This window comes from Mrakia frigida (assembly GCF_051309035.1).
Source record: "Mrakia frigida strain ATCC 22029 unplaced genomic scaffold BDY24scaffold_34, whole genome shotgun sequence".
NCBI classification, from domain to species: domain Eukaryota; kingdom Fungi; phylum Basidiomycota; class Tremellomycetes; order Cystofilobasidiales; family Mrakiaceae; genus Mrakia; species Mrakia frigida.
Window position 1 is genome coordinate 234,964 of NW_027481247.1, and position 25,297 is coordinate 260,260.

At 54.0% G+C, this 25,297-nt stretch overlaps 10 protein-coding genes across 10 annotated transcripts; 7 read left to right on the forward strand and 3 right to left on the reverse strand.

The window, feature by feature from the left end:
- The first annotated feature begins 230 nt into the window (after positions 1-230).
- BDY24DRAFT_444152 (uncharacterized protein) lies at positions 231-2,646 on the forward strand. Its single transcript, XM_076644826.1, has 6 exons — positions 231-375; positions 459-531; positions 637-752; positions 840-1,280; positions 1,400-1,711; positions 1,861-2,646. The coding sequence occupies exons 1-6, from the start codon at positions 306-308 to the stop codon at positions 2,436-2,438; spliced, it is 1,590 nt and encodes a 529-aa protein (XP_076493529.1). The 5' UTR covers positions 231-305; the 3' UTR covers positions 2,439-2,646.
- Positions 2,647-3,015: 369 nt separating this feature from the next.
- Positions 3,016-4,624, forward strand: BDY24DRAFT_444153 (uncharacterized protein; the record flags this gene model as incomplete). The annotated part of the gene is made up of 7 exons (XM_076644827.1): positions 3,016-3,213; positions 3,315-3,378; positions 3,452-3,725; positions 3,800-3,867; positions 3,928-4,089; positions 4,163-4,324; positions 4,390-4,624. Exons 1-7 carry the CDS (start codon positions 3,159-3,161, stop codon positions 4,622-4,624), a joined length of 1,020 nt encoding a protein of 339 aa, XP_076493530.1. The 5' UTR covers positions 3,016-3,158.
- A 71-nt stretch (positions 4,625-4,695) lies between these two features.
- Positions 4,696-7,274, reverse strand: TFC1 (transcription factor TFIIIC subunit TFC1; the record flags this gene model as incomplete). The annotated part of the gene is made up of 11 exons (XM_076638180.1): positions 4,696-4,728; positions 4,824-5,210; positions 5,283-5,409; positions 5,475-5,588; positions 5,665-5,772; positions 5,846-5,952; positions 6,032-6,106; positions 6,185-6,302; positions 6,389-6,590; positions 6,666-6,743; positions 6,830-7,274. 11 exons carry the CDS (start codon positions 7,272-7,274, stop codon positions 4,696-4,698), a joined length of 1,794 nt encoding a protein of 597 aa, XP_076493531.1.
- Positions 7,275-8,284: 1,010 nt separating this feature from the next.
- Positions 8,285-9,438, reverse strand: BDY24DRAFT_182726 (uncharacterized protein). Its single transcript, XM_076636336.1, has 2 exons — positions 9,139-9,438; positions 8,285-9,074 (listed from the first exon to the last, which is right to left on the reverse strand). The coding sequence occupies exons 1-2, from the start codon at positions 9,211-9,213 to the stop codon at positions 8,463-8,465; spliced, it is 687 nt and encodes a 228-aa protein (XP_076493532.1). The 5' UTR covers positions 9,214-9,438; the 3' UTR covers positions 8,285-8,462.
- A 768-nt stretch (positions 9,439-10,206) lies between these two features.
- On the forward strand, positions 10,207-10,598 carry BDY24DRAFT_400308 (uncharacterized protein). The gene is made up of 3 exons (XM_076641939.1): positions 10,207-10,235; positions 10,315-10,456; positions 10,535-10,598. Coding segments are annotated over exons 1-3 (198 nt in total). The 5' UTR covers positions 10,207-10,233; the 3' UTR covers positions 10,589-10,598.
- A 278-nt stretch (positions 10,599-10,876) lies between these two features.
- Positions 10,877-11,599, forward strand: ALG13 (N-acetylglucosaminyldiphosphodolichol N-acetylglucosaminyltransferase catalytic subunit ALG13; the record flags this gene model as incomplete). The annotated part of the gene is made up of 3 exons (XM_076637544.1): positions 10,877-11,153; positions 11,274-11,412; positions 11,485-11,599. 3 exons carry the CDS (start codon positions 10,877-10,879, stop codon positions 11,597-11,599), a joined length of 531 nt encoding a protein of 176 aa, XP_076493534.1.
- Positions 11,600-12,131: 532 nt separating this feature from the next.
- MRPL11 (mitochondrial 54S ribosomal protein uL10m MRPL11) lies at positions 12,132-13,721 on the reverse strand. Its single transcript, XM_076636337.1, has 3 exons — positions 13,547-13,721; positions 13,107-13,410; positions 12,132-12,782 (listed from the first exon to the last, which is right to left on the reverse strand). The coding sequence occupies exons 1-3, from the start codon at positions 13,631-13,633 to the stop codon at positions 12,304-12,306; spliced, it is 870 nt and encodes a 289-aa protein (XP_076493535.1). The 5' UTR covers positions 13,634-13,721; the 3' UTR covers positions 12,132-12,303.
- On the forward strand, positions 13,701-15,339 carry JLP2 (Jlp2p). Its single transcript, XM_076641940.1, has 7 exons — positions 13,701-13,988; positions 14,101-14,156; positions 14,271-14,382; positions 14,481-14,533; positions 14,623-14,635; positions 14,717-14,904; positions 15,070-15,339. Exons 1-7 carry the CDS (start codon positions 13,916-13,918, stop codon positions 15,289-15,291), a joined length of 717 nt encoding a protein of 238 aa, XP_076493536.1. The 5' UTR covers positions 13,701-13,915; the 3' UTR covers positions 15,292-15,339.
- Positions 15,340-18,171: 2,832 nt separating this feature from the next.
- Positions 18,172-20,467, forward strand: BDY24DRAFT_400315 (uncharacterized protein). The gene is made up of 9 exons (XM_076641941.1): positions 18,172-18,452; positions 18,596-18,639; positions 18,896-18,956; positions 19,047-19,088; positions 19,160-19,222; positions 19,293-19,519; positions 19,588-19,860; positions 19,956-20,013; positions 20,106-20,467. The coding sequence occupies exons 1-9, from the start codon at positions 18,306-18,308 to the stop codon at positions 20,403-20,405; spliced, it is 1,215 nt and encodes a 404-aa protein (XP_076493537.1). The 5' UTR covers positions 18,172-18,305; the 3' UTR covers positions 20,406-20,467.
- A 242-nt stretch (positions 20,468-20,709) lies between these two features.
- BDY24DRAFT_400317 (uncharacterized protein) lies at positions 20,710-25,002 on the forward strand. The gene is made up of 21 exons (XM_076641942.1): positions 20,710-20,787; positions 20,928-21,027; positions 21,192-21,210; positions 21,291-21,350; positions 21,420-22,173; positions 22,236-22,277; positions 22,341-22,450; positions 22,535-22,764; positions 22,829-22,947; positions 23,030-23,130; positions 23,230-23,265; positions 23,345-23,424; positions 23,502-23,543; positions 23,645-23,856; positions 23,934-24,038; positions 24,109-24,143; positions 24,213-24,331; positions 24,411-24,421; positions 24,499-24,600; positions 24,687-24,703; positions 24,782-25,002. Exons 2-21 carry the CDS (start codon positions 20,956-20,958, stop codon positions 24,922-24,924), a joined length of 2,409 nt encoding a protein of 802 aa, XP_076493538.1. The 5' UTR covers positions 20,710-20,787; positions 20,928-20,955; the 3' UTR covers positions 24,925-25,002.
- The last annotated feature ends 295 nt before the right edge of the window (positions 25,003-25,297 follow it).

Here is a 25,297-nt window from a genome sequence, read left to right on the forward strand (position 1 = left end):
TTGTAGAACGGAAGGGCAGAGAGAGGCGAGAGGAGGGCTGAAAAGTGAAATCGCGACGCGTTGCTTTCGAGACTGACCAGCTCGGTGAAACGAGGCAAAATTTTCGCGAACAAGGATCAAAACTTGTTTCGCATCTTCAGATCGTTTTCGAAAAGTCTCCAAAGAAAGCAAGGACCTTCCTTCCAGAAGTAAAAAACGAAATCAAAGCTCGACCCAAACCTCGTCGTCACCTCTCCCTTCCTTCCCTCCTCCGAACTCCCACCCTCTCCCTCCTCCTTCTGTCTCTCGCATCAACGAGCGAGCCCATGACGTTCTCCACCCGCAACTCGTACTACCTCCGAATCTCTCGGGATACCGTCCTCGTTCTCTACCTTTGTATGTTTCCCCTCGTCTCAGGCCGCCCCCTTCGAAGCTCACCCTTCTCCTTCCCTCCTTGCTTCGACGGTGAACCCTCGTAGATCTCGACCGAGCCCACGTACGATGGATGACGGATTATATCCTGCAGAAGGTGCTCACGGATCTGAGAACGAGGTGAGCTGAGAACGAAACGAGAAGGGAGGAAGGGAAGAAGGTCGTTGAGCTCGAGCTCGAAGCTGATCAAGCTGACTTTCGTTTGGGTTCCTGGGATTCTGTTAGGATCGGACCCAAATTAGAATCCGAATACGGTATGAGTTCCAACGTCGGTTCCTCAACTGGTGCCAAGAAATCTGCTGCTGCTGCTGGAAGTCCAACGATCGATGTTCATCAAGGAGGTCCGTTTCGTCTCCTTCTCTCCTTGTCTCTCGCGATCTCCTTCTCCTTCTTGTCCAAAGCTGACTTTGTTCTTGTTGTTTGTGCAGACGACTACCAATTCTGTTTCTTCCTTCGTAAAACCGATCATCGGCACGTTGTTTTGCTCAAGCACAAGCGGTTCGTTTCCAGACCGATCCCTCCTCCGCCGGATCTCGGATTCGACGACGACGACGAAGGGACGCCGGAGCCGAGGAGGAAGGGGAGGAAGAAGGGCGGTAGTAAAAGTGGGAAGAACAAGAAGGAGAGGGAGGGGAGCGTGAGCAGTCAAGCGAGTGGCTCAGCGACGGGGAAGAAGAGGAGGAGAGCAGCCGTCGTGGAGAGCGACGACGGGGAGGAGAGTGAGGATGGGAGGTCCGTGAGAGAAGAGACGATGGATTATGAAGAGGAGGAGAGGGAGGAGAGTGTTGAGTCGGAGGCTGGACCGTCGAGGTTGAGAGGTGGGGCGGGAGAGGAGGGACCCGGAAGGAGGAGCGACGAGGAGATGGAGGGTCAGTCTTGGTTCTCTCTTTATCTCTGCTCCGTTCCCTTTCCCTAGCAGGTCGATCTGCTGCTATTCTGTTCTCTATCTTCTTCTGACTCTCTTCCGTCTCGCTTTCCATTCTTACAGACGTCGACGCAGCTCCCTCCCCACCCCGTTCCACAATCGCCTTCTCCTTCGCCTCCGTCAAAGCAGATCCCGACGATCCTTCCCTCCCCAACGCTCACGATCTCCTCTCTGGTCCGACTTCAACCATGGACGCCAACGACTACGACGACGATGATCAAGCTCCTCTCGTCGCTCTCGATTTCCAGAACGAAGAGCAGGAGGAGCAAAAACCCTTCCTCCCCGATAACGGTCCGTTCGGAGGACTCGCAGGAGCTGGAGCAGGAGGAGAGGACGAGAAGTTGTTCAAACCTGCTATGGAACTTACTTATACTGGTGAGTGGCTTCCTCCGTTTTTCTTCGCTCTTCGTTCTTTCTCTCGCTCGGCTCTCGTTTCGAAACTCGACGCGTTTCCCCTCTCTCCTCCCAACCCAAACTCACTCCTGCCCTCCTCCTTCTTCTTCTTCTTCTGAATCCTTTCCCAGGCTTCTCAATCTACGAAAAACAACTCTGTATCGTCATCGAACCCTGGCCAGCTCTTCCTCCTTCCCTCCGTCGCTCAACCTCCTCCACCCGTCCCTCCCCGTCCGCCTCGCCTTCCCCTTCCCCCTTCGGAGATCGTCCTCCAGCTCAATCCCGCTCGGGATCCATCGCTTCCAACTACCACTCCAGCACACCCAATCCCTCCTCCTCCTCGAGACGAAGCGCCTCCACCTCCATTCCTCCTCCCAACTCTCGCAAAGCAGGAACCCCCTTGTTCCGACCCGCCACGCCAGGATTCGGGTTTGAGGAGGACAACGATGGTCCTGAGAGGGAGAGGGAGAGGCAAGAACGGGAGGATTGGAGAGGACGGAGCGTTTCGGTCCTGCCTGGCGAGGGGAGGGAGAGGTCGGAGTCGGTTTGGGGGGAGAACGAGGGAGGAGGGATGATGGGTCTGAGTGAAGGGATCTTTGGGAGCTCGCAGGCTATGGGGAGAGGGGAGGGGAGGGTTGGGGATGGGGAGGAGGCGGAGGATGGGGATGGGGATGGAGGGGAAGGAGGAGGGGGAGAGGGAGGGGAGTAGGGACGGGATGCTTGATTTTCAGTAACGTGGTGGACTATATTTGTGATGCTGCTTTAGTAACGAGTTGGTTGAACGGGCAGGACGAGAAAGGTAACGAGAGCTGCTGCTCGCCTGATCGTCGTCGACGCGTCGAAGTTGTCACCCCTCCTTCCTTGGGCTGGGGAGTTGGATATAGTCCAGCTCGCTTCGTTGCTTCCTTAGCTTGGGTCTGCGAGATTGAGCTCGAGGGAGAAGCGAGACGAGCGAAACAGGACGAAAGGGAAAAGAGCGGTGCTGAGTGGGCGGTAGTCACCGTTTTGAAGAGCTGCGTTTTCTTTCTCTCTCTTCTCGTTCTTAGGGTTTTCTCGAGCTTGAACTTTTGCCTAGGTCACGGATACCTCTTTCGCTTCCTGATCTACCACTCTTGACCCTGCGCCGAGATCCGAGAGGACGACGAGAAGAAAAGGAACTAACCTTATCGCGTTCACTGCGGTGAAGATCTCAGACAGCCTCGGTTCTCGCTTCCCCTTCCCATCTCCCTCTTCCCTCTTCAAAAGGCTGCGAGAGGTTGATGAAGACGAATAAAGTGACTGACATTACCGCAAGAAAAGGAGATCCGAGAAGAGCCGCTTCCGATCGTCAAGCGACGCGAGATTGAGTTTTCGACGCGGGCGTCGTTCTCTTAGACTCTTCCTTTCGTTCGTTCTCGTCTTCCTTCGTTCGACCATCATCGCATCCTCGATGAGCCTCAGGAAACCTCGTCTTCTGGTCTTAGGAATCACTGGATACGTTGGCTGTGAGTGTCGAATGAAGGAGGACAGAAAAGAGACGACCGAACGCGGGCTGAAACTTGTTTGTTTCTTCTTTTCACTGGACCTCTCCTCGAACGATCAACAGCTTCTCTCCTCCCCTATCTCTCCAGAGATGCTTTCGAGATCCTCACGATTCATCGTTCACCGTAGTGAGTTCTCTTTCTGCAGGCGACATTCATCGTCTTTCTCAAAGCTAACGCGGCTTTCCCTTTTTCGCTGCAGCACCTCCAACCTCCTTCAATCCGCAGGCATCCACTCGATCCTAGGAGACTTCACAGACCTTGAACTCATCGAAAAGACGTCCTCGGAAGTCGACATCGTTCTTCTTTTGGCGAAAGCGGAAGTCATCGAATTCGCTCAAGCCGTTGGGAGAGGGCTGATGAAGAGGGTTCGGGATGGGAAGACGGGTGGGAGGAAGCCTTGTGTGATTAGATTGAGTGGAGCGGAGAGTTTTGTGAGAGAGAGTGGGGTGAGAGCAGAGGGAGAGAGGTTGTCGGTGAGTTCGAACGAATCGTTCTCGACGCGTCTCGAGGGCGGCGAGCTGACTTCTTTCGTTTTTGCTTTTCACAGGATCTTCCCGGGTCGAAGCTCGCCGACAGGATCAGCTGGAATCATCCTATGGCTCTGACGGATCGAATGTGAGATCTCTCGTCTTCTCTTCCCTCAACCCACGAGCTGAAACGTCCCTTTTTGACCAGGCTCATCCAAACCGGTTCCCTCTCCCTGATTACCACGAAAATCGTCTTCGCTGGACTCGTTTACGGAAGATCTCCCAGTCGGATAGGCTATCAAGTTGCTAGCATCGTCAACCTCGCGCTGGCGCGTAGGTGTGTGGAGATGATTAGCGATGGGACAGGGAGGTGAGTTCCGGTCGTTTCGACGCGTCGTTCTTCTTTTCACTCCGACTGACCTTCCTTGGGCTTTGAGAACCAGATGGCCGAGTATCCACGTTCAGAGCTTATGCAAATTCCTCTCTCATCTACTCATAGACGTCGCCAACAATCCAAACCAAGCGAACGGCTCAGGATCCGAGGGACTTTACTTCGCCTCGACTTCTGAACATGAGCAAAAGGAGCTGCTGGAAGCTATAGCCTCGTACGTCTCCCTGAAACCTCATAATCTTTCCACTGAGGTTGACCGATTTCCTTCGAATCGCATAGGAAACTTCACCTCCAAAACCTCGTCGACTCGCCGAACCTCAAAGTCGTCGCTCCGAATCACGTCCTCCCCCTTTTCGGTCGACGAGGAAGTCTTGTGTTCGGAGGAGACGCCCCCTTCGAACCTGCTCGAGCGAGGCTTTTAGTCCCGGATTGGGAAAAAGGAACTGCTAGTCTGTGGGATTCGCTGCCGATGGAGATGGCGGGAGTCTTTGGTGTTCGACAGCGAGGGAGGTGAAGAGGTTTGCTACTAGAGCCGCGTGGAAACGAGAAGGCATGAGATCATCAAAGCTATCGGGCATGTTGAAACTAAAGGCCGAGATCTTTTCGCAGTCTCGCAGCCTGGAAGGAAGAAGGCGAGGAAAGAAGTCAGCTCAAGAATCGACGCGTGAAGACCCAGCGAACGAGGAGAAAAAAAAGCAGAAGCGACAACTCACATACTTCTCCTCCTCGAGAGCTCCCTTCAACTTCCCACCCATCTTCCTCCTACTCAGCTTCCTCGGAGGTTCTCCAACAGCAGGAAGCGCCTTCGGCTCCTTGACCTTCTTCGGCGGTCGTGCGAGAGGTTTCTTCTCCTTTGGAACCGTGATCGTCTTGGGCTTTCCAACTCCTCTCTGGTGTCGCATCGGCCCCTCCTCACCCTCCTTCCCAGGCACGACTCCTCCGTTCGCCTCGATCTCCTCCTCCTGCATGGCTTCGGCGATGATGTTGTCGGCTTCGTGGGAGGGGAGGGGAAAGCCGTTTTCTCGAAGGTAGACGAACTTGGCTCGAAGGAGACGTTTGATGAGTCGAAGGCGAGAGGGTTTGTACCAGCCATCCTCTCCCTACATAAAAAAGAAGGAGAAGAAGAGTCAGGGCTTGAGTCAAACGGGGGAAATGGGGAGGGAAGAACGAACGTCGAAGAACTCCTCCATGTTGTCCTCGTCCTCGATCATAGCGGCGAGTTGAGGTTCGACGATGTCGCAGAGCTGGAATCCCGAGAACTCCTTGTGAAGAGTCTCACCGTCGAAGAGGTGAGTTTTCCTGTAGAGAGAAAGCGAAGATCAGTCTCGAGACGGAGAGGAAGGAGGGGAGAGGAGAAAACGAACCTCGCATCTCCACCAGGAAGAAGGTTGAGAGGTTTGGGTGCTCGAGTCTTGTGATGGAGAGTTCGAGCTCCGACAGATCGCTTGCCGACGATTCGAAGATGGGATGCTTGGTAGCTGCGCAAGAGAAAGCAGAGACGGGAAGGTCAGATCGACGCGACGCAAGAGATCGAAGAGGAGACGAGAGACGCACAATCTGGCCGCGGGATCCTCTCTAGGGTCGTACCCGAGTCGAACCATCGTTTCTCGGAACGCTCCGTCATGGAAAGAATACGAGACGTGAGCGAGAATGGGCTTCAGCCTGAAGAGACGGAAAGGGGAAGAGTCGAAGTCAGCTTCACCTCGAAGCCCACGAAACGAGGAGGACGACTCACAAGGCAGAGATCGAGTTCTCCCCTTCCTTGAACATGTTTCCGAGAGCGACCTTCGACCAGACTGGACGACTTTCGAGACCCTCCTCGGTGCCTGGGTCTTGGAAGAGCTGAGAGAAAGGGAGACGGCGGAAGCGTCAGCCTTTGCGACGAAAGAGAGAGCAGATAGCAAGAGAAACCAGCACCCACCCGTTGAACACGTTGGAGAAGCTTCTGATCAACTTTGGCGAGAGCAGCCTTGTTAGGGGATTCCGACGGTACGGGCTGGAGAAAGAAATGAAGGCAAAAAGACGTGAGCTCGTCGCGTCCTCTGATCTCCGGAACGCGGCCGCGCCCACTCACCTCCTCCGAGTCAACGTAGAACATGGTGATAGGGATGCCCTTCTGTCGTGCTCTGTGAACGAATCGATCCTCGTCGAGAGCGTTGGAGGCAAGCGTGGACATGGTGTTTGCCTTGAAGCTAGAGAAGGACGAGGTTGAGGAGGAGACAAAAAGCGAACGTCAGTGTCGGCCAAGAATCGAGTGTCGATGTGGAAGGAGACTAACTGGTACTTGAGAGGAACCGATTGCATGGTGAAGCGAGCTGGAGGGAAGAGGTTGGACGTGCTGACGAGCTTCGTGGTCGGATCCTCGTCCTCGTCGTCGTCGTTTCCGTCTGAGCGATCCACGTCCATCGAACCTTCCTTGGGGACCCGAGTGCAGTAGGTCTCATCGGAAGTAGGAAAAACGGCCTTCGCTAGCGTAGTATCTGCGATACATGAACGAAGAAGGAGTCAGCAGGAGAGGACAGGGTGAGAGAAAGGCAGAGGAGTAGACGACGAACAGTCCATGTTGGCGAGAGCTTCCGTGATATCTGCGACAGGTCCTGAGAGCTGAGGGCGGTATTGATAGTCTCCGATGGCTACAGAGCCCGCGAGAGAGAAATTCAGCGTTCGTATCCGACCCAGAAAACTGCTCAGCAGCATGAAGGAGACCTGGAAGACTCACCTCTGAACCTCACAATCTTCGAGACGGGACCCAGCACCTCGGTCGTGAACTCTCCATGATCCAACCTCACTCTCCTCTTGATCCCATCTGCACCGACCTCCACCCTGACCTTGGTTCTCTTCTTGATCCTGAGAACGAGCTTGTCGCCCGAGACGGTGGTTCCGAGAAGACCATGTCTCCATCTTGACTCTGCTTGCTTCCAGTCTGTTGTTCGACCGTAGTTGACCTCCATGGTCGATGTATCCGACGATCCGACGACGTAGTCGATCTTGGGTTGTCCTCCCATAGTAGAGATAGCTCGTTGGATCGAGTCAGGGTCCGAAGTGTCGACGTAACCAGGGTACTCGACGGAGAGGAGGGAGACGGTTGGGATGAGGTGGATGGGAGCGAGTTGAGATTTGGCGACATAGCGTGAACGAGAGGGACCTGCTTCGTTGGAGGCCATGGTAGAGGAGGGAAGGGTGTGTACTGAGAATCGAGAGAAGGGAAGCTGAGGTGGATGGAAGCTGGAAAGAGGAAGGAAGAGAGGGAAGAAGGAAGGAAGGAAAGGTCAGCTCGAGCTCGACATCCTCCTCCCATTTATCCTCCCTCCTCCCATCCCTTCATTCTCGTAAACAATCAGCTCGAAGATACTCACGAGAGAAAGCTGATTGGATCAAGCGGGAGTGGGGAAGAAGAAACGAGCTGTTCTGAGGGTGGTGGGCGATGGAGGAGAGGAAAGGAAGGAAGGAGCGCTTCGAAGTTGACCTCGAACGACGGGGACCGATTTGAGTCCGTCCTCCTTCCTCCTACAGCCTTCGATTGCCTTCGAGATACCAGATTCATCTAGCATTGTTTCTAGGCAACAGCTCATGTGGTTCTTCAGACCCAGTAAAATTCCGACCAAGCTCGTTCGGTTCCTCGCCCGTCCTCGATGAACTCCTCTCCTCTGCTGACCTCCCTCCCTCCTTTCCTCCTTCGATTCGCCCTGATGAAGTAACTGCTTGCTTTAGCTGGTCTCTTTCCTTCGAGTCACAGCGCGCTACGGTTGCGGAATTCCTATGAAAGATGCTCTTTCGAAGCTCTCCTGCTCTCTTTCCTTCTCGCGTCTCTTGAAAACTAGGACGAGAGCCTGGTGGTATGTATATCGGCACAAGCTGCGAAACAAGAAGTATAGGAGCGAGTTAGTCCGATGCGGAACGAGACAAAGTGAGAGAAACGAGAGGAAAGGACGAACGAACCTCCAACGACCTTCCCTCCCTTCGCCCGTTCGACACGCCATCCACCTTCCCTTCCATCCTCCTCCACACTCCACACTAAGCCTAGACTCCCTCTGTCCCGACACCTTCACCTCGCCCAAACTCCATCCGTGCGAACCTTCCTCCCGTCCAGCCTCCCTCGCCCGTTCGACGACGCGTCTTGAGTCCGACGGATCGAGGGTGTTTGATGGGAGAAGATTCGGATTCGGCGGGAGGGAGGATTGAAGGACGTGTCGGAAGGAGAAGGAGGATGACGAGATAGGTCTGACGAGGGATCGTGGGGAGAGAGGGGAGGATCCGAGGAGAGACGAGCGAGGGCGAACGATGAGGAGGTTGGACCGACGAAGGCGATGGTTTAGGAGGGAGGGGAAGTCCGAGGGATCCGAGGGAAGAACTTATCGAGCTTGAAGGCAGGGAAGAAGTTGGGTTCCAGTTCGAAGAGGGGAGTTTTGAAAGGTATGGAACGCCCACCAATCCGTCATCTTCGCTCCGACGCGACACTCGTCCTCCCCCTCCTTCGAACAAGTACAGTATCCAGCGTCATCCGTTTCGTAAACCCAACCCCCGCTCCCGATACTCCTAGGCCGTACCGCACAGACTTCTTCCCCCTCTCCTCCATCCCCCGTCGTCCCTCCTGGACGTCGTTCGATCTCCCAGACCAACGACGGCTGTCGACAGTCCCCCCACAGCAACTCCTGCTCGAAGGTGAGAAGCTTGGGGAACGAGCGAGCGATTCGAGCAACATCGCTTGCGATCCGAGGAAGGTACTCTTGCTGCCAGTATTGCCGTCGTCCTCCTGCGAGGTTGAGGGCGTCGGCGATTTCCTGGACGCGAGGGTCGACGAGGAGTTCGTTGGGGATTTCTCCTGGTTGGCAATGGAAGATGCAGGAGGAGGAAGGTAGAGAGAGGGAGACGTTGAGTGAGAGTTCGTGGTAGAAAAGAGGAGGCAGGGCGATGTGTTGAAGGTTTGTGAGGAGTCCTGGAGGGAGGGAGATGGCCCCGGCCAGCTGAAGAACGAAGAGATCAGCGCTGGGACCGTCTGCAAGGGAATAAATGGAGGTTTCAACTGACCTCATCACCAGAAAAGGCTGCCCCAATTCGCAGAGAGGACAAGTCGGGGAAACTAGCGTGGATAGCTGTCATCATTGAGAGGAAGGAGAGGCTCTCGGCCTCGTGGTGGATGTCGATCTTGATTCCCTCGATCCGACGAGAGCTGCTGGTTTCGTCGACCACGAAAGAGAGGTCGAAAGTTCTGAACCAGGTACTGGCGTCGAACGAGTCGAGGTTGAACGTTCCGAGCGATTCCAATCCATCCACCCTGCTGAGGAGCGTCCAGATTTGAGACGCGAGTCCGTTTTGATGTGCGTCCTCCACTGTTTGGCCCTCGTACGAGATCTTCCGAAGAAAGGGATGGAGATGGAGGAGGGATTGGAAGAGATTGGGAGGGAGTTGGATTTGGGGACCTGAGTTGTTGCGGAAGGTGAAGGGAGAGGACCTCGAGGGTTGGGAAAGGAAGGGAAAGGAGGGAGAGGAAGTTGTCGGTTGAGATTGGCTTGAAGAGGTGGATCCCCAGGGTTTTGACGTTGATGGAGTGGTGATGGATGATACGAGAGATTGGGTTGAGATCGCCGACGATGCGAAGATCCGGGATGGAAAGAGGAGGCCGACGACGCGTCGGGGTCGAGGATGGGGAGTGAAGACGGAGGACGGGCTCCCAGTCGAAGGGTATGGGTCCGAGCTCGAGGACTTCGAGAGTAGGATGGTTGAGGATGGTCGAGAGGAGTGATCCAGACATGTTGAGGTGTGAGATCAGCCCGGAAGGCGACGTAAGAAAGGGGATCCCCAACAGGCTGTGACGGCTTTCGCGTTTCTCGAGGATGAGATGCTTGAGGTTAGGACAGCAAGAGAGGACAAGCTCTAGGACTTCCGGCGGGATGGTCCAATCCTCGAAGCGGCGGGATCGGGGAGAGAAGAAGGCAAACTCCAGGATGCTGACGGGGTGAAGGGGAGAGAAGGGAGGTCAACTTTCCCGGAGTCTCGCTGAGAATGGAATAGGCTCACGAGATGTAATGAGCCAGATCTGGATGTTCAAGACAGAATTCTAGTAGCTTGGCGAAGACCAGGCTGTCAGTAACGATGTAGCGGCCGAAGATGTGAGGTCGAACGATCTGGAGAAGCAGGAAGGTCGAAGGTGAGCTCGACGCCGATGTGTGGATCTACCGGAACAGAGGCTGAATAGAAGCTCACGTCAGAGAACGCCTTTGAGAGCAAAGTGAGCCTCCTCCGAGTCCTGAAGGAGCAGAAGCTAAAGATGAGGTCTAGAAGCTCGACGGGGAGGGAAGGGATTGGGCGACCTTGGACGCCCTGGATTTGGGAGGAGCTCTCATGGCTGAGAGCGAAAAAAAATTAAGTGAACTGCAGTCAGCTCAGATCTGGGAAAGGACAGAATGATTTGTAATCAACGTACCTTCGACTCGTGGATCCAACGAAACGAGGAGGAGGAGGGGGAAGGAGAAGCTGATGGTTCGACGTTCGAGGTCAACCCCTTAAAGTGAGCTCGCCGTTTCTTCTTTTGCCCTCAAACCGTCTTCTCCTTCGATTCAACTTTGGAAACCCTTTGAGGCCAGATCTACAGAACCGCAACCTTTCAACCCATATCGGTAATCTTCAAAAAGATCTCGTCCGATTCGACCAGCGAGCTTCAACGAGCTCTCCTCCCTCCGGATCCCTTCAGCCCTCCTCCCCTCCCCCCCCTCCTCCCACCTCTCTCCTCTCTCTTTTCAACTTCCAATCTCAGCCCTTTCGCAGCATGATCAAGTCATCTCACTCCTCGAAGAAGACCTGTTTCGTCACTGTGGGATCCACCTCGTTCGACGGTCTCGTTCATTCGATCCTCTCTCCTTCCTCCCTCGCCGCTCTCGCCGCCAAAGGATTCACTCGTCTCGTCGTCCAGCACGGGAACTCCAAGCTGCCTCCTTCCTGGTTAGTAGAGGATACATCTGGGAGGCTTGAGGTCGAGACCTTTACCTTCAAGGATGGAGTGGAGGAATGTGTGAGGGAAGCAGATCTCGTCGTCTCTCATGCTGGTGAGCTCGACTCTTTCTGCTCCTTCATCCTTCCTGGTCACCCCTTCTACTCTTATTCTCTCTCTTTCCAGCAGCTCGTCTCGCCCGATAGCTGACTTCCTTTCCTGTTGCATTCCAAAGGCGCCGGCTCAATCCTCACAACCCTTCGACTCGACAAACCTCTCATCGTCGTCGTCAACCTCTCTCTCATGGACAACCATCAGTCAGAGCTCGCTGATACGCTCAAGGACAAGAACTACCTTCTCGTGGCTACTCCGGAGTACGTTCATCGTTCCCTTCTTCCTCTGGAACGTGAGATGAAGCTCACTCTCAATTCTCGCTCACTCTGCAGAACCCTCGCTGAAACAATCTCTCGAATCGACCACGTCGGGCTCGAACCCTTCCCCCCACCAGAGCACGGAGCGTTCCTCAACATTCTGAATCAAGAGATGGGTTACTCGAATTGAGGGGGTCTGTGCGAGCTGAGGGGTGACTGCGTGAGCAGCGTTCTCTCGTCCAGCTTGAGTCACGACGCGTCAACTCACTCTTCGCTCCCATTCCTTCTCGAACTCAGGCTAGTTATCACTGCCTGCTCAGGTCTTCTCGCTCGTAAGCTCGACGTTTTGTTTCCGTTTGCTCCTCGTGAGTTCTTCCATTCTCCCTCCTTCTTCTCTCTTTCTGATCTTTTGTCGTGGCTGACTCCCCTGTCCTTCCTCCTCGTTCTTCTCACAGAACCGCGTCTCGGAACCCATCGCGACCTCCGAAGCGGAAGCTCCTTTCGTCGGTCGACTCTTGCCCTGTGCGAGCGTGGAGGTTGGTCGATGTAGACGGGACGAGACGAGAGCAGGGACGAGCGTCGCCTCGAGCGTTTCGTTCGACGAGCACGAGGTGCGGCCTAGGAATCTTCTGGATTCGTAGAAACAGAAGCTCTTTATCTTTGGTATTTTACGTGCGTTTTTCCGAGCTCTGGAGAGTCCTGAAACAAGAAAGGAGGGGTCGAAACGTGATGTCTTCCAAGAGCAAACGCGCTCGGTTTCGCTTTCCCTCCGTCGTCCCTCCCCTCCCTCTACCAAGCAACTCGCTCTCGCTCAAGCAAGCAACCGTCTCTTCCTTTCTTCCCTCCTCAAAGCTCAAACAAAATTCTTCGTTGAGTCTCTAAGCTAACGATCCTCTACTCAGTCTTCGCCTCCTCCCCTCCCTCAATCGCCGCCGGCTTCTCCTTCTCCTCCAAACTAACCCTCAACCCCTCCAACAACCTACTCAGCTGTCCTCCAGCTCCCGCACCAACAACACCGGTAATCATCCCCGCCGGCGCGCCCACCATCCCAACAATCTGACCTTGCAGCTCCTTCAGCCCAGGCATCCCTCCGAGCGTCCTCAGTCCCGGCAGCGTCAACACCACATCGTCCACGAGCCCTCCTACGCAGAAGATCTGGGGGTTTACGGAGAGGGAGGAGGAGGAGGGTTGGGAGGTGAGGTCGGCGGTGGTGGTGAAGGGAGTTGGAGGAGGGAGCGCCGGAGAGGGTTTGAAGGACGTGGCTTTGTCTGTTAGGGAGAGGATTTGGGGGATGAGGGAGGGGTGGAGGGAAGGAGTGGAGATGATGAACATGGGTCCGGAGAGGAGAGGGGTGAGGGGGTGGAGTTGAGGGTCTGGGAACGGAGGAGAGGGAGGGCGGGAGGAGAGGAGAGGTCAGTTGGGTGAGAACAGAAGCGAGAGGAGATGGTGCGATGGGATAAGCGATGGAAGTTGACAATAACAAGAGACTTTTCTCGCTTCTCTATGGAGGAAGCAAGCCGAGGCTGAGATTGAAAACGAGATCGGAAGGAAGGAAAGGAAAGGACGTCGAGCTCGTCTTCGTCTCCTTCCTTCCTTCGCTTCGTCTCTCCCTCTCCCCCTCACTCCATTGCTCCACCAACACCACCGCGAGCAGTCCATAAAACGCCGACAGCCAATCCTAATCCCTTGTTACTCACATTTCCTAACAACCGCATTCAGAACTCCATGCCTGACCATGGTCATCTTGATCCTGGGCTTCTCGCCTTCCCAACCTGCAGGCGTCTTGACTTCCTTCAGCGCCAATCGAATCTTCTTGATCTGAGGCATCCTGAGGTTGTTGTTCTGGAAAGCCAGTACGAGTCGATCTGTGGAGAGCATGCGCTCGTAGGTGTCGAACAGGTAGGCTTTTCGAAGAGGGTACGTTCGGTTCGATTGATCAGAGTCGAAGAACGCTTGAGCTTTGCCCTGAGAGGAGAGGAAGAGCGAGTAACAAAAGAGAGGCTTGAGGTCAGTTAATGCGATTAGAAAAGAGATCGTAGAACTCGGCTAGCGGGAAAGGAAGGGGGGAAGCGAAGGGAGGAAGGGAGGGAGGGAAGGAGAACGAAGAGCTCAAAGGAAAGATGGAACCGAAACTCACGAGACCCTTCTTTGGCACTATAGGGAAATCCGCCTTCTGAGCCATCGTGAGAAGCTCAGCTCCAAAGAGTCGAGCAGAGAAGTGCATCTTGAGGGAGGCGAAGGGGGGAGGAGTAGGGAAGGGAGGAAGGGAAGGAAGGAGCGACTGTTCTGGTTTGAGGTCAACGAAAAGAGAAGGACGGTTGGTTGAAGATTCCCCCAACGACGACAACCTCTTTTTGGGAAATCTTCACACCAGAACCTTCCTCTCCTCTACACTCCGTTATCTTCAAGCTTTACGTTTCCGTAAAAACCCGACTCAACCAGCAGCGCCGTCCGACTCCTCTTCCTCCTCAGCCCACTTCCCTCCCTCCCTTTCCTCCTCCCCGCCATGGTCCTCTTCTTTACCTCCACCGCTACCTCACCACCGTCTCTCATCTACATGGGGAAGGATAAAGTAGAGAGTGAGTTCATACGCTTCTTCTCCTTCCTTCGAGCTCTTCTCGCCCTGCTTCCTCCCTCCTCTCGAGCTCACCCTCTCCTCCCTCCCTCCCTCCTCTTTCTTCTTCTTCTCAGACGAGGAACTCATTCGCTTCGGACTCAAGAATGATGTATGGTTTCACGTCGACAAGGTCAGTATTCTACTCAAGTCTTCTGGTTTCTCTCCTTAGTGATTTACTTCGAACGGGAAGGAGACGAAGAACGTCGAGCTGACCTTCATCCTCCTTTTCGGTTGGTCGTTTCAGCTCTCCTCCGCCCACGTTTATCTGAGACTACCAGGATATATCACTTGGGATGCGATTCCAGAGAAGCTGCTGATTGATTTGGGGCAGTTGGTGAAGGCGAATAGTATAGAAGGTGAGTCGGAGACGGAAACAGGGCAGGGAGAGGGAGAGGCTCCTCGTCGTCGCGTTTCTTCCCTCGACTCCAGTTGATGATCTCCTTCTGCTTGATAGGGAACAAGAAAAACAACGTTACCATCATCTACACACCACATGAGAACCTCAAGGTTAGTCTCACTCCTCCCCTCTTCGCTTCCCTCTGTTCGCGTTCAACTCACCACCTCCCTCCCTCCCTCGCTTCCCGTTCTTCGCACAGAAATCCGGAGACAGTCAGTCACCCCCGTAACACCTTTCCCTTTTCCCTCTTTCCCCAACTCACACTCCGTCTTCTTCTCTTCGCTCCCTCTCAGTGGCGACCGGAGCCGTCTCGTTCTTCAACGACAAGCTCGTCAAACGAGTCTACATCCCCACGCGTGAGAACGCCATCGTCAACCGTCTGCTCAAGACCAAGGTCGTCAAGGAGGTGGATCATGAGGCTGAGAGGATAGAGAGGCTGAGGGACGAGGGAAGAGGGAAGAAGGCCAAGGCGAATGAGTTGGTGAGTTTTTTGGACGCGTCGTGCTTGTTTCCTTTTCCCCCTTTCTCCCTCTTACTCTCTCAACCCGCTTCTCCGACTCCTGGTTTCTTATTTCTGGCTCTGCGCTGGTTCAACCCCAAGCTGACCCCCTCCCGCTTTCTCCCTCTCGTTCCTCGTCCGAACCAGAAAAACGCCGCCCTGGAACTCCAGCGCTCCCACACCGAGCAGAAGAACGCTCGCTCGTACGACGCTCTCTTTTCAGAAGAGAACGGCTACGTTGCCGATGCTCCCGTCACCAAAGCCAAACCCAAGTCGAAACCGAGGTACAACAGCGACGGGGAGGAGATCGACGGGAGCGGAGGGAGTGAAGGAGGAGACGGAGGAGGGAGCGACGATGATTTCTGGTAGAGGGACCTGGAGGAGAAGAGAAGAGGGTATATATGTATGTGTCTCTTACTTTTCCGCTTTGGTTCTGCTCTGGGTGGGAGAGAAAGGTGCAGGATGAGGGAGGGGAGGAACCCGACGCGTCGTTCTTCTTCCCTCTTCCCATCCCATGCTTCGTCAACGAACCTTCAACGCCTTCAGCGTGGAAAGCTCCTACAAACAGCGTGGACAAAAGTCACCTCTGTGACGTCTCCTGTCGCTGAGTTACTCGAGAGATGGATTGGGAAGGAGGAGGACTCAGAGCAAACAAACAAGTGAATGGTGCCGAAACGCTCTTGCTTCCTCTTCTTGCCTGCTTCCTCTCCCCTCTCAACGTCCACCACCCCACCCCACGCCTTTTCTTTGCTTTCCCAGACGCATGCACTGAAGCAGCAGCCCTTCAGCAACTCTCAATCTCAGTTCAATGTCGATTCTCGTCGTCCCCTTCACAAGCGAAGACGTCGTCCTTCGACGGCTATTCTTCCCTCTGTACGGTGTTGGTGTGCTTAGTTGTTTGGGTCTCATGGGTGTTTTGTGGAGAGGGAGATTGAGGAGGCATGCGACTGTGTATTCTGTGAGTTCAGCCTTCCTTAGAATGAAGGGAGAGAAGAGGAAGAGGAAAGGGAGGAAGCGATGTTGAGCTCGTTCGCCTCTCGTTCGGTACCTTCGTTTGTTCTGCCTTGATCTCACGCCGCCCTATTTTTCCTTCGAAATCTAGCTTCTCATATCGGTATGCCTCAATGGAGTCTTCAACCTAGTTCAGTGAGTCCTTTGTGAAGCAGAGAAGAGCAGGGAGGAAGGAGGGTCCGTGAACGTCTGGCCTCCCAAGGGCCTCGGGCCCTGCTCTCGCCGCGTTCATTCGGAACAGAGTTGATGTGGCTCTCGTGAAGGTCGAGGCTCTAGACTCTAGAGATTCAAATCCAACGCGATTCTTAGAGGCGATAAAGATGTGCTGACCTGTACGTCTCTTCTTTCATAGACTTGCCATTTCGCCCTCAAACCCCTCCAAACCCCTTTCCATTTTGATCGCTGCAACGAACCTCGCTTTTGTGAGCTCGCTCTTTAATCTCTCTCTCGTCTCTGAGAACGATGTGACTGACGCCTTCGTTTCCTTCCAGACGGCATCGAATGCTGGAACTGCCGTAGCTCTCGTCTTTCGCGTGAGTAGAGGTCAACCCCCCTCGTTCGAGCTTTCGCAGGATCGCTCGAGCTCACTTCCACCTTTCCGTTCTTCCGTCTTCTTCGCAGACGTGGAGCGTAGTAGTGTTCACCTTTCAGCGCTCGCCTAGGGTCATCGTTTTGATTGATCTGCTCGTGAGTGCTGGATCGCATCGCTCGAGAGACGCGTCGAAAAGAAAGAGACGCGACTGACTTCTTTCTTCTTCACTTCTCCACAGTGCATCCTCGTCCCGTGGTCTACCGCATTCGGAATCTTGATTGGCGTATCTGTCGTGAGTTTCAACCTCTCGGTGAGCCGAACGGGGTCTTTCGAAGACGCGACTGATACATACGCCCCTTTTTCTCCGTCAAACCAGGCGTGCTCCGTCAAGCCTGAGAACCTCATCGTCTACGGAATAGCTGTAACTCCACGGCGTCAGATAGAGTGAGTTTTAGAGCTCCAGAGACTTCTCTGCATAGGTCGAGAGCTCACCAGCTTCCCTTTCGTCTTTCAGTACGCGTGCGCCTGGCGCCGTGTCACTCGTCTTCCTCGCCCTGAGCCTGTTTTTTGAGCGTAAGCCGCGCCTTCTTATATCCTACCACACCACTAGTCTCTGACTTGTTGCGCGTCTTTTCTTCCAGTCTGGACCGTCGTCGTCGTCTCTCAGCGACCTCTCCTCTTCGCCATTCGAACCTCGCTACCGACTTCCCTCTTCCAAGGAAACCGAGCTCCAAAACCTCGTCGGTCACCATTTGACCTACCCTTCACCGTCAGGGTACTAATCTACGGCTTGTACATCGCCGTCGGATTTGGCTGTCTGTTGACGACGTTTTTTGTCCCCTCTTACATCCCGTCAGTCCCCTGGCTACTTCTGATCCCGCCTTTCGATCCTGTCAAACTGATTGACCATTTTCTCGAGTCAGATCTATGTATCAATCCACCGCGGGGATTTCTGCTGCTCTCATCTTCGCTTCTCAACGCGTTCGTCTCGACGCGTCTTCTTTTTTTTCGTCTTGCGCTCTGAACTGAGCGATTCATCTTCTCCTACGCCTCTTTTTTCCAGGATGTTTTGGAGTACCTTCACGTCCTTCGTCCAAAGCACCCGGACAGCTTTCCTCCTCCGCCAGGAACGACGCGTCCGAGCAACGTTTTCGACCAGCCGTTGGAGACGCGTCGGTCCTCGACTTCGAGGAGAAACTCAGAAGGTCCTGGAGGGGAGTCTGCTGACTCTGACGTTTCTCTACCAGAGGATAGTCACGAAGAGAAGTCTCGGAGAGTTTCTATCGGTTCCGAGGAGGGGGGAGAGGAGGAGGTTCAGCCAAAGTTGGACGGTGGATGAAATGCTGTCTGGATGTGGATCTCTCGCCAAGGCTCGCGCTATAATTCCTTCATATTCTGAAAAGCCACGAGCGGTTTCAGGCCTTCACGGCGAGGGAGTACAGGATGAAAGGGAAGTGCAGGAGGCTGGCGGAAGTGGAAGTCAAACTTCGCGTCGAGTTTGGTTCGATTGTTTTCGTCCTTGCGCCCTCTGAGTTTTCTCTCTTTTTTGAGAGCTTGATTGTCCTCGCTCCCACAGGGGCTGTCGAGGCTCATGCTTCGGAGAGTCTACATAAAACAAGGCTCACGACTCCGATCGAGAGGGACAAAGTTGGAGGAGGAGGAAGAGGGAGGCGAAACACACAAGAGCTCAAATCGTGGACCTCTCAATTTCCCTTTGTGAGCCGAACTCTCTTCTCCCTCCCTTCCTCCTCTTCTGTCCCTTCAACCACCACCCACACTTTATGCCCGGAGGCTACCTCTTTGTTCTCCACTCGCTTCCCTCCTTCACACTTCCCTGTGGATGATCACAACCTATCCCTCGACGCCGGAGGAAATGAGGAGGAGGACGCCCTTTTTTGCCATGTACTTCATCTCCACAATATCTTCAGCTCTTCTTCTTTTCATCTTCTGCGTAGGGAAGCTGAAGAGGCACTGGACCATCAAATCTGTGAGTTCAGTCACTCGCTTTTCTCCATGCAAGAAGGCCCTTCCTCTTCCCCTCGTCCTTCGTCTTCCCTTCGCGAGCTCGACCTCCTTCCTTCCTCCTCACCTTCACTGACCTCTTTTTCCGCTCCTCTTTCGCTCGCTCAGCTGTTCCTGGCTCTTGTGCTCAACGGCATCATCAACCTGCTCAGGTGAGTGCGATCGTTTCCACTTTTTCCCCCGTCGGTTCTGTTGGGGAAGGACGATGAAAGAGAGTGAGCTCGGGAAGGTTCGCCGCTCATTTCCCTTCTCCTGGGCGTTTCTATGGAGCACGCCTGGCCGAAAGGAAGTTTTTGGGAGTAGGTCGAGATGCCGAGAAGATGTAATCGAAGATTTGGTGATCTTGGAAGAGTTTCAACACGACGAATCGAGCTGACATCTCTTTTTGACCTCGTTCAACCATTTCAGACTTCGAAACGACCCACCTGAAGCTTTGGCCATCTTTATCGCTGCTGGGAGTTTAGCGGGAGTGAGTTATCTTGAAATCACTGTAACAAGGCAAGCCTTTCGTCTGATTCTCGCGACGCGTCTCGTTCTGTCTCCTCCTTCTTCTTTCCAGATCGTCGCGAACTGTTCCACCGCCACGGCCCTCGTTTTCAGGGTAATTTTCCGCTCCTCCCTTTTCGCCGTTTGATAGAAAGACTGATCAGGTATCTTCGTTTTCCCTTCTAGACCTGGTTCATCGTTGTCTTCACCCTCGGCGATCATCGCGTCGTCCACATCCTGGAGATCAGCGTTCGTCCCCTCTTATCATTCCGAAGTCGGTCTCAAGTCCTACTAACGCAAGTTCTCTGTCCCCTCTTAGTCTCTCGTCGTCCCCTGGGTCGCTTCTATAGCGACCTTTGTGGGAGTTGTAATCGTACGTTCGAAACTTCTCGGAGCGAGACACCGACGCGTCGACCGTCTTCCTCTGGCAAAAACGACGCTGACTCCCTTCTCCTTCCTTCTACCTCGCTGGTCAAAGTCCTGTGCTCTCAGGCCCAACAATGTCGTCCTGTCCACCTTTTCGGCTGCTCCTAGACTCGGCCTTGAGTGAGTCCAATGTCCCGCGCTTCCTTCGAAATCTCTTCTCACCGTTGTTTTTGTCCTTTCTTTCGCAGCAACCACGCTCCTCGAGTTGTTGGACTCGTCTTCCTCGGATTGACGATGGTCTTCGAGATCTGGACCGTCCTCTCCATCCTTCGACGTCAACCCCTCATTCACATCAAGGACGCTTCCCCATCTGCCCTTTCGCTGGAGCCCGACCGGGAAGTCAAGTCAAGACGATCTCCTTTCGATCGCCCACTTACTTTCAGAGTCTTGATCTACGGCGTATGGCTAGCCGGAGGGTTCGGAATGCTCGTCTGGATTTGTCTCAGCTCGACTTCGATTCCGTCAGTCCTTCGCTCTCTCCCTCTCTTCCTCTTCTTCTTTTGCTCTCGACTCGAATCCACTGACGCTTCGGAACCTTCGTTTCCCTCATCTACAGAATCATGTATCAATCCACGGCAGGGATCTGTGCGAGCCTGGTATTCGCCTCGCAACGAGTGAGCATAACTTTCGTTTTTTCGACGCGTCGTCTCAACTTGATTTCTGATCTTTCCTTACTTCTCTCTTCTGCTCCTTCCCCTTTCCGAAGGACGTTCTCGAATTTTTCCACCTCCTCAAACCCACAACCACCACCTTCATGCCTCTGTCGGTAGCGGAGCAGCTGAAAACGACGACGCGTCTTCAAACTCTCAACTCGCGTCGACAGTCCTACATGGGGGGATACGGAGCCGATGTGAACTCAGGGTGGAATTCGGAGGGATCTGCGACGGGGGACGTACCGAAGAAGACTAGAAGCAGCTCGAGTGGAGGAGTTGAGACTTTGGGAGGAATCGGAGACGACGACGACGGAGGAGGCATGACTTTCGAGGAAATGTTAGATGGTGGATGATATGGTTTGTTCTATTAACACGTGCTACATAGTTTCTCAACATCGAGTTACCTCTTCCTCTTGTAGACGAACAACGAAAGAAGCCGAGGCGCGTCGACGGACTCGGTCGGACACGAGGAAGAGCTCAACTTTGCTTGCCCTCTGCCTCCCGAATCTTTGAAGCAAGTCTTGAAGATCCTGATGCATGAAAGAAGAAGATTTTCTCCCGTTTTGATGAGTTACGCCGAATCCTTTGACCGGTCATTCTCCTCCTTCTGGCCCCAACAACCTTCGAGCTTCGAGCTTGGGCTCCCTCCTCCCTCTTCTCCCTTCCCCTCCAACGGTCACCCTCCCAAAACCCTCCTTCCTCTTCCCGTCTCGCCCCAACATCTTGACTTACTCTGTGAGTTGTTTATCATTCCCTCTTTCATGCATAGGCAGCCAAGGAGTCGAAGAATGGTTGTCGGTTTCCCCCCCGAAGCGATGCCTCGGTTGAGAAGAGAGGATGGAGAAGGGCTGATCTTTTGATCCTTCTTTCCTTAGCTTTTCGATCAGATCAAGAGATAAAGGAATGATTCAAGTAGAGAAGGAGAAGCCTAAAAAGAAGCCTAGAGGGCTTAAGAGGAACGAGGCTTGTCAGTCGGTGAGTACATAGTAGTCGGAGCGAAGGAGGAGGGGAGGATCAAACGGAGGGGACAGAGCAGCTCGACTTTTTGCTTCTCTTTTCTCGTTCCTGTTCCGAGCTGAACGATGTAAACATCCGTGCAGATGAGCTGAGACTTCGTTCCTGTTGCTACTGTTCCACAGTGTCGAGATAGGAAGCTTCGTGAGTCTTTGATCGCTTGAAGAAGGAGGGAGGGTCGAGCCGAGGTCGAGCTGAACCCTTCCTCTCCTTCCATTTCCTAGGTTGCGACGCCGCTCGACCTGCTTGTGCCACCTGCATAAGATCCTACAACCATGCTATGCGTACGTCTTTTCGATCTCTTCGTCTGGACTCTCTCGCACCTACAAACACTCTCTTCTCTTTTCTTTCAGAGCACCTCAAGCCCGGAAGAGCTCCTCCAGTGTATCCCGTCTGCTCCTACGACGATCCTGAGACCCTCGACTCGTCCAGCTCTCCCAAGGAACCCAAGATCACAGCTCCAACACCATCAGTAGCTCCTCGTCAAGACTGGAGACCACCAAAGCTCGACTCTCCAAACTTCAACCCTTACCCTCCTCCGCTCGTCAACAACTCGCTCCCGTCCTCCTCCAACTACCCATCTTCCTCCTCCTCACCCTCGTCGTACCCAGGCACCTCTACACCCTTCTACCCTACTTTCCAGCAACCTCCTTCTATCTCACGCCATCCAGCACCCTCTCCTCATCCCTTGCAAACGACCTTCCAACCGATTCAACCGTACCTCCCCTCCCCGAGCTCATCCTACCTCCCTCACAACAACTACGCTCTTCCTCCCTTCAACCCATCGCCGATACAGAACAACCTCTACCCCTACATCCCGAACGGCAACGGCTACAACACCGCCAACTTCGTTCCTCCCTACTCATCGTCAGCAGAAGTTTCGGACGTTCGGAAACCAGACTCGAAGAGGCCGCGGTTCGAGGATTCGCCTGAGGACGTCGTGGACGAGGAAGGAGAGCAGCTTCAAGGATTTTTGGCTGGGATGGGAGTTGATCTCAGTGCTCCTGGACCGTCGAACGGACAAGGAACTTCGACAGTTGGAATGGGCGAGGCGGGAACGAACGACGACTCTTCTTCAACCTTTCTCCTTCAGCTCCTCTGGCCAGGGTTCGTAGCTTTCCTGCTACCTTCATCGAGTCCAGTCGATTTGATACCCTTCTTCCTTACAGCTGGCCACCTCATCTTCCACCACCAGGAAAACTCGAGCACATGTGAGCTCATTTCGATTTCGACGCGACGCGTCTCTCGTGCTGACTGTTCTCCCACCTTCGCAGCGTCAACAACTTCTTCAAGTTCTCTCCCTTCGCCAATCAAATCTTCAACAAGGCTCGGTTCCTCTCTCGTCTCAACCTACCTCCAACCCACCACAACTTTCCCCATCCGTGTTCGTCGGTCTTCTTTGCTCCCTCGTCGACGACCATCGCTGACACCTCGTCTTCCCACTCTTTTCACACTCTTTACCAAACAGGTCTGCTCCATGCTATATGCGCTGCTACTGCTCGATTCGTAGGAGGACTCGTCTTGGTACCGCCTTCAGCAACTCTCTTCCCTCCCAGTCAGGAGGCGACGAGCAAGAACGACCTCTTGGGTCAGCCGAGCTGGGACGGAGTCGGACCTCGTCCCACGGAGTTCACGAAGGGACTCGACGAGGACTTTGGACAGATCCACGCTTTTTGGTCGAATTCATACGTCGATCGAGTGAGTTTTTTCGAACGAGAGCGACGCTCGATGATTGAAACTGACGCGTTTCCCTTGTTGTCAGGCACGACACTGTCCTGAGCACTGGCTCGAGGCTACTCAGTCGCTACTCGTGTTAACGCACTACTATCATCAGCATGGGTTATGGTTGGGAGCATGGAGTGCTGTTGGGTCGATGGTGAGGTTCGTATCCTTCCAAACCTTTTTTCGTCTCTTTTTCGTCTCTCTCGAGGTCATCGAGCTGACCTTTCTTTCCCTCCTGCAGACTTGCTATACCTCTCGGACTCAATGCCCCCCTTCACGTTGAAACCTTTCTCGGAAGGAAGTTTACTCCTGGCAGCGTTCGAGGGAACATCGCCGCATCGCGTGAGCTTTCGTCCTCCTTCTCTTTCTCGTCTCTTCGATCGATCCACACTGCACTCCCCTCTGACCATCATTGGCTCTCGTGCTACACTTCATCATCAGCCAAGGACGAGATCGAGCGAGTGGAGCGACAAAATCGTGAGTATCACACAACGCGTCGGTGCTTTCGTCCTCGTCCGTCCTCGATGCTGACGTCCTGGCCTTCTTACCTCTACAGTGTTCTGGCTCATTCTTTGCCTTGATACCTACGCATCGGCTTCGACTCAGCTACAAGGAGGCTACGAGACGAACAACATCGTGAGCTTGCACTCTCTTCTTCCTTCTTTTCTCGCTCAAGCTTGCGTTTGCTGACTGCTCCTTCCTCCCTGTAACAGCGAGTTGCTTTCCCGACTTCTCAAGCGAACTTCCCCATCGACGTACGTCCCACGCTGTCTTTATGTCGGGTCCTTCCCTCTCGAACGGGAAGCGTTGTTCCATCGTCTGACTCTTTTCCCCCCTCTCTCTTTGCTTTTCCTAGCGTCCACCACCACCACCCTCTCAATTCGGGGACTCCCCCGACATCATCTTCGCACTTCATCCCACCGAACACGCCAACTCCTTTTGTCTGAACGTCAAAGGAAGTGTCCTCCTCCGTCGAGTCGTTGACTTTGTGAGAGTGACTGGAAAGGACGTCGATCCTCGAGGTCGAGCCGAGTTCAGGGATCTCGATTCGTTGATTACCGCTTTTAGGTGAGTCTGGAGGTTTCTTTCAAAGTTGGTGTGCTTCGAGAGCTCACTTTGTTTGCCGTCTTTCGCGTCGTTCGCAGGGAATCGATTCCGGCGTTCTCGAACGATTCCTTCATCCTCAATCAAGGAGGAGATGGGATGGCCATCGATCGTGACCTAGTTGTCGCCCAAGCTTTGCCTCATGTGTGAGTCTATACCTACTGCAATCCAACTCTTCCTTTCTCGATCTGACTTGCCCTTTCCCTCTCGTTACAGAGCGCGTCTTACCCTTCATGATCCTTACTACAAGGGTCCGTTCAGTTTTCTCCAAGCTTCCTCATTCTCAACTACTGATGAAACCGAATTATTCGAGACTACAGGATTCGATCCTCTCGACCTCTCGTCGTACCCAATTCGCGACGCACTATCAGGATTGATCAATCAAGTCCACGTCCTCTGTCGCTCGAACTTCGACTTCGCTCTGCTTCTACCTTTCCTGGTGAGTCGATCGACCAAGCTTCTTCAGTATTTTCGGCCCTGTAGAGTTCCTCGCTGACTTCTCTTCCTTTGATCAATAGACGTTTGCTTGGTGAGTATCGACGCCTTCCACGCTGATTTCTTCTCCCCTCCTTTCTGACCTTTCTCCTTCCCCTTTCTCGCTCCCAGGTTCTCCGGTGCCAAGTGCCTCATCACCTTCCTCAAAGCTGCCATCGAGCTTTCGGATCTCAACCAGGCCCAGTCGTTGCTGGCGGAGATTGGCGTCTTCAGGTTCGTCGTCGCGTCTTCTCTCACCTTTTCCTCCTTTCCATCCTCGTTTTTGCTCACTCTTGTCCTCCTCCTTTCTCCTTCTGTAGATCGGCGATCACTCGAGGTGAGTTTTTCAACGCCCAACGCGTCGAAGTCCCACGTCTCTTCCCGCAGACTGACTCCTCCTCCCTCCTCTTTTCAGTCGGCGAGCGACTTCCCCTTGGAGTCCGACAGTGCGTCATGCTCGATAACCTCCTAACGGAAACCCTCTCCTCCCCTGCTTGCCAGCAAAAGTTCCCGAGCGAGTTTGGTTTCGTTTCGAGGGCGAACGCCTTTAGAGGATAGATTTTTTCGACCCGCAGTCTCACAAAACATACATAGTCTCATCACCCCTCAGATCTTGATCCATGATACCTTCTGTACGAAAAAAGCGAGTTCGATAGAAGAAGGATGAGGAGGCTTCGAATCTCGACCGACCTTTCGGCTGGCCAATTCGGTCGCTCTGTTTTCCTCCCTTCTTCTCCCTCCACCCTCGACCTTCCTAACTTGTCGAAGTGAGTGCCAGAGAGGATCTCGACGAGTCTGAGGTTGCCTCCCCCTTCAGCCAAACTGAGTTTGAAGGCCTCGAGAGCTCGGAGGACGAGAAGCGGGCGTGGTGGACCGAGGGCAAAGAAACAGAGAGCTGACCTTTGCTCCCTCCCTTCCCTTCTTCTTCTCT

What these genes read in the sequence shown, in the direction of transcription:
- BDY24DRAFT_444152 (XM_076644826.1), top strand. Translation starts at nt 306, where the DNA reads ATGACGTTCTCCACCCGCAACTCGTACTACCTCCGAATCTCTCGGGAT. An exon ending in GAGCGACGAGGAGATGGAGG is followed by an intron (nt 1,281 to 1,399) that starts GTCAGTCTTGGT and finishes CCATTCTTACAG; the next exon opens with ACGTCGACGCAGCTCCCTCC. An exon ending in TATGGAACTTACTTATACTG is followed by an intron (nt 1,712 to 1,860) that starts GTGAGTGGCTTC and finishes ATCCTTTCCCAG; the next exon opens with GCTTCTCAATCTACGAAAAA.
- BDY24DRAFT_182726 (XM_076636336.1), bottom strand. Translation starts at nt 9,213, where the DNA reads ATGATGACAGCTATCCACGCTAGTTTCCCCGACTTGTCCTCTCTGCGA. An exon ending in CAGCCTTTTCTGGTGATGAG is followed by an intron (nt 9,075 to 9,138) that starts GTCAGTTGAAAC and finishes TTCGTTCTTCAG; the next exon opens with CTGGCCGGGGCCATCTCCCT.
- BDY24DRAFT_400308 (XM_076641939.1), top strand. An exon ending in TTTGGGAGGAGCTCTCATGG is followed by an intron (nt 10,457 to 10,534) that starts CTGAGAGCGAAA and finishes TAATCAACGTAC; the next exon opens with CTTCGACTCGTGGATCCAAC.
- MRPL11 (XM_076636337.1), bottom strand. Translation starts at nt 13,633, where the DNA reads ATGCACTTCTCTGCTCGACTCTTTGGAGCTGAGCTTCTCACGATGGCT. An exon ending in TAGTGCCAAAGAAGGGTCTC is followed by an intron (nt 13,411 to 13,546) that starts GTGAGTTTCGGT and finishes ACTGACCTCAAG; the next exon opens with CCTCTCTTTTGTTACTCGCT. An exon ending in GAATGCGGTTGTTAGGAAAT is followed by an intron (nt 12,783 to 13,106) that starts GTGAGTAACAAG and finishes CTCCGTTCCCAG; the next exon opens with ACCCTCAACTCCACCCCCTC.
- JLP2 (XM_076641940.1), top strand. Translation starts at nt 13,916, where the DNA reads ATGGTCCTCTTCTTTACCTCCACCGCTACCTCACCACCGTCTCTCATC. An exon ending in TATGGTTTCACGTCGACAAG is followed by an intron (nt 14,157 to 14,270) that starts GTCAGTATTCTA and finishes TGGTCGTTTCAG; the next exon opens with CTCTCCTCCGCCCACGTTTA. An exon ending in AGGCCAAGGCGAATGAGTTG is followed by an intron (nt 14,905 to 15,069) that starts GTGAGTTTTTTG and finishes CGTCCGAACCAG; the next exon opens with AAAAACGCCGCCCTGGAACT.
- BDY24DRAFT_400315 (XM_076641941.1), top strand. Translation starts at nt 18,306, where the DNA reads ATGATCACAACCTATCCCTCGACGCCGGAGGAAATGAGGAGGAGGACG. An exon ending in GGCACTGGACCATCAAATCT is followed by an intron (nt 18,453 to 18,595) that starts GTGAGTTCAGTC and finishes TCGCTCGCTCAG; the next exon opens with CTGTTCCTGGCTCTTGTGCT. An exon ending in TCCACATCCTGGAGATCAGC is followed by an intron (nt 19,223 to 19,292) that starts GTTCGTCCCCTC and finishes GTCCCCTCTTAG; the next exon opens with TCTCTCGTCGTCCCCTGGGT.
- BDY24DRAFT_400317 (XM_076641942.1), top strand. Translation starts at nt 20,956, where the DNA reads ATGATTCAAGTAGAGAAGGAGAAGCCTAAAAAGAAGCCTAGAGGGCTT. An exon ending in ATCCTACAACCATGCTATGC is followed by an intron (nt 21,351 to 21,419) that starts GTACGTCTTTTC and finishes CTTTTCTTTCAG; the next exon opens with AGCACCTCAAGCCCGGAAGA. An exon ending in GCTGTTGGGTCGATGGTGAG is followed by an intron (nt 22,948 to 23,029) that starts GTTCGTATCCTT and finishes TCCCTCCTGCAG; the next exon opens with ACTTGCTATACCTCTCGGAC.